The 6,916-nt window shown below is 39.5% G+C and overlaps 1 protein-coding gene across 1 annotated transcript; it reads left to right on the top strand.

The window, feature by feature from the left end:
• Positions 1 to 1,383: 1,383 nt before the first annotated feature.
• On the top strand, positions 1,384 to 2,587 carry LOC141021745 (uncharacterized). The gene is made up of 2 exons (XM_073497603.1): positions 1,384 to 1,730; positions 2,446 to 2,587. Exons 1-2 carry the CDS (start codon positions 1,384 to 1,386, stop codon positions 2,585 to 2,587), a joined length of 489 nt encoding a protein of 162 aa, XP_073353704.1.
• Positions 2,588 to 6,916: the final 4,329 nt, after the last annotated feature.

Consider the following 6,916-nt stretch of genomic DNA (forward strand, 5'->3'; position numbering starts at 1 on the left):
AGCGCCGTGTATAAGTGCCTAGGTAAATATTCAGAGTAGTTCGACTAGTAGGACTCGGCATCGCTTATAAACAGGTCGAGAGCCCCCTCCCTTAGCATGGTGGGACTAAACCCAGAGCACACACACATCTAGCAGTCCTCAAATCGCCCGCACGAGCCATTTGGGCCGGAAAAGGGCCCAATAGCCTCCATCGTCTCCAAACACCCCACCAATAAGGCTAGTTGAATAAAGCAGAGCGCGGGGCAAAGACATATAAACTACAAAAAAAGTTCGAAAACTGAAAATAGAAAAGTTCAAATACTAGTTCGTAGGCAATAATTTTAAATACAAAAATAAAAATAATTTTAGCTCTGCACCACAGATGATAAAAAAGGAAAACATATGATACAAAAACAATGAAACTTTAAAAAACGCAGAACTTAATAGGCTATCTGTTAAATGTACATAATTTTAAATCAGTGAATTAAATATTACTTTCAAGTTCAACTACTAAAATGCAAGAAGTTCAAACAAATATTGTTTGTCAATTCTGCTAAATTTCTTATTTATATAAAATCTGACTAGTTCAACTACTAAAATGCAAGAAGTTCAAATAGATATTGTTTGTCAATTCTGCTAAATTTCTTATTTATATAAAATCTTTCTAGAGCTCAACCAACAATTTCGTCGTAAATAATCTCAATCCCAAAAAAACTCAGTTCAAACATACATATCACATCAGTACTACAAAAGCAGGAAGGGTCAGGCCACTCACACCACTGTGACACCAATTTTCAAAACCTTACGTTGTATGAAATTACAATTCAGTACACACAGCAGTAAACATTAGGTACACTAAAAAGAGAGTACAAAAAGTATAAAGGCATAACTTAGGTTGGGACAGATGAAAATAAAATAAGTCCTAGTTTTGAGCAACAACTCGCAGGGCACTAAAAAAGTTTTGAGATCAACTAGTGTATAAGACTTCGGTGCAAAAACAAGATTTAACCTCCACACGGAAAAATATCACAAAGTATACGTCACTTAAACAGTGCAAAATGCCATCATAACCAACCCTGAGACGTGCAAGTGGGATAAGCAGCTGATAAGTACAGCTTGACAAGACGGATCAGTGCGACAGTAAACACCCTTGGCTTGGATGGTTTGTTCTTCTAGGCCAGCACCCGCGCCACCCACTGGGCGGTTGCCACGACAGACTGCAACGGCGACCCCAGGACCACTACCCCCATGACCGGGAAGAACTGCCTCCCCCATGCCCTCAAAAAGCCCCAAAATTGACTCCATCCCTGCCACATCTCCAAAAACCACCATTGCCGCTTCATCTCCACTGCAGACAAACCAGAAACTTCTCTCTTCCAAGCCCACAGTCGCCGGAGGAGGGCAATGGCGGACGAACCGTCTTCCAAGCGTCATCGTGGCGAGACGTCCGACAAGAGCAGCAACCTCAACGATGTTCATGTCCCCGGCGAGAAACACGAGTACACCAAAACCATCACAGGGGTTGAGCTCCATGGCAAGGAGACGCTGGAGATCGTCTGCACCAGCAAACCAGACAAGGCCGACGAGATGATGAGCAGGCTCGGGATGAAGGGTGATGGCTTGTATCCTAGCTTCATCGGAGTTGATGTGGAGTACACCAACAAAAATGAACCTCCCCAGATGGCAGCAGTCCTGCGGTTATGCGTGGAGGAACTCTACTTGGTGTACCACATCGCAGCGGCCACAAAATGGTGATCCATACTACTGTTCATTCATCTGTTCTACTAGTACTACTCCCTAAAAATTTCATTAAACTTGTTTCCCAACTAGATGAACTACTATAGTTTGTGAAGTGGATGCACAAGTACATGTTTCTCAAGTTAGATGCATTTCTGAAATTGTTTCACCAGATTGTTTCACCAGATTAGCATCTGAAACTGATGCACTGGATTAGCATATGAAAATGTTTCACCAGATTAATTTCTGAACTTGATGTACTAGCATAGTTTCTGATCTTGATGCACTAGTGTAGTTTATAGAGTTGATGTATTAAAAGATGTTTCTAAACTTGATGTACAAAAGTAGTTTCTGAACCTGGTCTGATGTTATTTTGAGCAGCAAAAATATAAAGTAAGAACTTGGTGAAGCACTGGTATAGGTCTTTTATTCAACAAAAAGAAAACTAAACTTGAAGTAAGCAACACATAGATCATTGACTCTGGTAAATAGGTTCTTGAAGTTGGTGAAGCATTTGGTGAAGCACTGAAGATACCAAAAAAGTAAAATAACATAGTGTAGTTGAATTTAATTTTAGAACTTTGTGTACTAGTTTCTGAACTACATTCATCCATGACTTATACTATATAAGCATCTACCTCATGGATTATCACTTGTAAACCAAAAAAATAGAAGAATTAAATCTTCAAAAAAGAACACTAATCTTCAATATGTGTCTCCCCCTTGCAGGCCCAAGTGCCTCAAAAAGTTCCTGCAAGAGGAGAAATTGTGCACATTTGCCAGTTTCAGCATTGAAGGTGACAAGGGGATGCTGAACAAGTTTGGTCTGGAGATCAACCTTAAGAACTTCACCGACATTCAGCGATTCTAGAGAGTTCCAGGCACTGGAAAAGAGTACGACTCCTTGGCGGATGTTGCTGCCAGCGTCATCCACCCATTCTACAAAAGCATGAAGAAGAAGATCGACAGAGAGGAAGACCACAAATTGTGGGGGATCAGCCCGCTGCCAGACAAGCTCATCGAGTACGCAGGAATAGATGCGTACGCCTCGTATATGTCATGGAAGATAATTGACAACATCGTAACAGGTTGGGAAATTTCAAAACAGCAGGAGGCTGACCCCTACTACCACTGCCACTATGCGGGATGAAGAGACATGATAGCCTACCTTTGTGTTGCTTGCGCTTGTGCTTGTCCTTAATCTTGTTGTTTCAAATTGTAGTTTGCTTTTGTTAGGTTGAACCAACTTGCTTATGTCATCTGTGTCAGGGTTTGAATAAGTTTGCTTATGTCTATCAAGTACATCGTTTGCTTATGTCGTTCAACAAGTTTGCTAGCTTCCTATTTTGTTTATCCATCATTTCAAGTTGAAGTAGGTTCTGAATGAAACTTGATGGCTGCTATGCAGCACTAGTCATCGAGCAACAAATCACACATGGATATTTTCACAAAAACAGTGGCAGACTAAGGACAACAGCAAATAGTAGCCTTGGACGCTCAGTATAGCTTAGTCCTGTATGGTAGTATTATCACACTAAAAATTAGTTTTTAGTTTCAGAAGAGCACTAAAAAGACTAAGTTACTAGCATACTAAAATCAGTTTTTAGTTTCAGCCGAGGACAACATTCAGTACTAACAGCATCATGCTAATAGTAGCTAGAAAATTACTAAGTACCGCAACAGGAAAAGCCAGGAACCATCAATACGTATTTCATAGTCACTAGCATACTAGGAGTGAAAAAGTACTGGTACACTTGAACACACAGTACATCCATTGTACAAAAAATAAAAAGGAACGAGAAGCTTCAGTTTGCATTCCCTAAAACAGTGACACACTAAGAATAACAGTGCTAGTACAATTGAAATCTCAGTACTACTTAGTTTATACGACAAGTACTATGATGATACCAAATAATACATTGAGAATAACCACATCCTAGAAAAAAGAAGGCCAAAACTAAATCAAAGAGAGATCAGTTCGACAAAGGAGAAAAATCATAAGAAAGACAACAGAAGCATCAGTCCACATTGACTAGTGAGGTACTAGTTTCAAACAACACCAGAAATAAAATGGCCACAGTGCTAGTACAATTAAAATCTCAGTACAACTTAGTTTATTCGGTAAGTACGACGATGATACCAATTAATCCCTTGAAAAAGAATGCCAAGACTCAACCAAATAGATTACAATTCAGCCAAGGACAAAATTGAGAGCCAAATATTTGTTTGAACTTAATAGGGCTATATGTTAAATGTAGCTAATTTAAACCAGTGCTTTAACTTTTACTATGAAGTTCAACTACTAAAATGCAAGAAGTTCAAACAAAAATTTGGCTCTCAATTTTGCTAAATTTCCCATATTTAAATAAAATCTGGCTAGAGATCATGTAGCAATTTCGTCGTAAATAATTTCAATTCCAAAAAAACTTCAGTTCTAATACATTATATGACATCAGTTCTACATAACAAGGAAGCGTCACTCCACTCACACTAGATCCACAAGTACTATTGTGACACCAAATTTTAAAAGCCTTACGCTGAATGAAATTACAATTCAGTACTCACAGAACTATACCATAAGTACAAGAAAAGAGGGTATAGAAACTATAAAGGTCCAACTTAGGTTGGGACAGATGAAAATAAAATAAATCTCACTTTTTCAGCAACTAGTAATGCACTTGAAAAAAGGTGTTTCAGTTCAACTAGTGTATAAGACTTCAGTGCAAAAAATAAAACTTAACCAAAATGAATTCCCGATGAAACATACACAAGTGAAACAACTGTTCAACCACACTATCATCATGGAGAAAAAGTTTGTTAAACGTTGTGCCTCACTTAAAAACATCACAAAATACACCAGTTATTACATAGTTGACAAGACATCCAAACACTACAAACAAAGCCTACAATGCTTTCAAGAGATATATCACACAAGTATCCCATTCACTACGCAAATGATGACCATTTCTTCTATGCACCAGGAACCAAAGCCTGAACCTCCTCGGGAAGCTCCACCACCATAACCTGGTTATTCCGGTTGAACACAACAGGATACAGATCCTTAGCGTTCCAATCAACAATACGAGGCCGCAAAACAATAAATCAAATTATCAAAAATCATGACACATAAAAAAGAATAGACAATCAGCCAAACACAGAAAGTGAAAGCTCAACTAGAACCCACGTCATTATTTGGAATGTTCTCAACGATCTTTTCACCATCATAGGTTCCCGCATATTTCAGAGTATAATGGCCACATTCATTCGACCCTTGAAGTGCAACCTTGACAAACGTTGGTTTCTTTGCAAAAACCTCCCATTTGGGCTGCTTGCTCGCATTATACTGAGCATCACCATACACATCCTTCATTACTTGGACCAATCTAGAGATGTGTAAAAAAAGAAAAGAAACCACACATTTTTAGGTCTCAGAAAAGCAGAAACAAAGAGGCGGAAAAATTAATCTAGTACAGATAATAAATGTCACTCACAATCTTCTCGCAGTCTTTATGATAGGTGTTCTTTGAAGGATGATGGTTCTTCTTATAAGGTAAAGGGTCAAGGATGTCAACGCTACTTCGGTACCGATTTATGACATATAAGAAAAAGTGGTTCACTTTCAAATCCTTTGATAAAACCATAGGTTTGAATAGAGGCATCATGATCTAAAAACAAATGACCAAAAAAGAGATATTAAATATTCAAAATAAAAACCAGCATCACAACAAACAAATAAAACAAAAAATCAGCTAGTTGATCTCACAAGGTCGGCACTGAGCAAGTCTTCCTCATCTTTAACATAGCTCTTGAAATCTCTCACAAGCATCACAACAAACAAATAAAACAAAAAATCAGCTAGTTGATCTCACAAGGTCGGCACTGAGCAAGTCTTCCTCATCTTTAACATAGCTCTTGAAATCTCTCACTGCACTCTCCACATTAAACTCTTTATCTTCATCACCGTAAAACGCGCAGTCAAGCACAACCTGTGAAAAGCCAAAAAGAAATAGACAGGGGAAAAGGATCAACAAGCAAAGTATTATTAAAACTCGTAAAACAATAGGCAGTCTTGTTTCACAGAAACAAACAATCTGATTCATTACCGTGATAAAATATGGACTCAACAAGATCCTTTTTCCAAATGCGAAATCAGCATTTCTCTTGGGATCTCGCTTCCAATCATCAACGAGGAAGTCCAGTACATCACCCTCCATCATTTGTCCAGGTGCAAAAACTTCCCAGCTGCGTTTAGTGAAGGTAGTTACGTTATCATCGGGCTGAGGTATCATTGAGAACGCAGTCCTGCAGCACACACAAGAACAAAAAGCAGGGGAAGGAAGATAAGGCATTCATAGCAGTTCAAGTTATATAAAAAAGAGCAGTTCAGGTCATGATTAGAAACAGCAGAAGAAAAGAAGAGGAAACATAATGAGAGATACTCACTCGGCATACTTCTCACGTCCTTCATTAGTAGGCAACAAATTATACAACTTGCGAGCCTTGTCCAGGTGAGGGAATTTATGAGGGTGAAGCTGCTGCACGGGGGAGCAAAACTTTATAGGAGCTCTGGGTGCACGCTTCGTGCTTACAACATTTTCAGACTTCAAAGCAGGATCCTTCCTGGCAACACCAGCTCTACGGCCCACTATTCCAGCAAGGGGAGATACACCCTTGGCAGCAGCGCTCTTGGTGACTCTTCCCATGCCAGCGATCTTGTCAAATGCATCATCATCACTGCTATCAATTCCACAATAGGATTCTTGGGTGTAGAGGGGCTCTCTGCACAAGCAGCCGTAGAACCTTTCAGAGCTCCCAACCGCCCCTTCATAACACTAGATCTTGTCTTTTCGGGAGAACGCCCCTGGCTAAAATCAATGGCTACATGCTTGAGCTCCAAGAACTGGCTGCCAAAGATCTTGTAGTCATGCTCACCAAGATCCAGCCACTCACCTGCAAATAAAAAAAGAAGGAGCACATCAAGGGTAAGTTCAAATACATAATTCATGACAGTATTAGTCAAGAAGTACAAGCTGGAAAAAATTACAAAAGGTCATGCATACGTATAGGGTTCGATGCCAAACAAACCCCGGAAGTCAACATCAAACACATCGCTAGTTGCGCAGGTATACAACAAAGTCTTTCTAATGTCAAGAATGTCTTCATGGCTGTAATCCAACATTTCAATCACACCATCCTCCCG

Source organism: Aegilops tauschii, chromosome 4 (genome assembly GCF_002575655.3).
Source record: "Aegilops tauschii subsp. strangulata cultivar AL8/78 chromosome 4, Aet v6.0, whole genome shotgun sequence".
Classification (NCBI taxonomy): domain Eukaryota; kingdom Viridiplantae; phylum Streptophyta; class Magnoliopsida; order Poales; family Poaceae; genus Aegilops; species Aegilops tauschii.

What these genes read in the sequence shown, in the direction of transcription:
- LOC141021745 (XM_073497603.1), top strand. Translation starts at nt 1,384, where the DNA reads ATGGCGGACGAACCGTCTTCCAAGCGTCATCGTGGCGAGACGTCCGAC. An exon ending in ATCGCAGCGGCCACAAAATG is followed by an intron (nt 1,731 to 2,445) that starts GTGATCCATACT and finishes TCCCCCTTGCAG; the next exon opens with GCCCAAGTGCCTCAAAAAGT.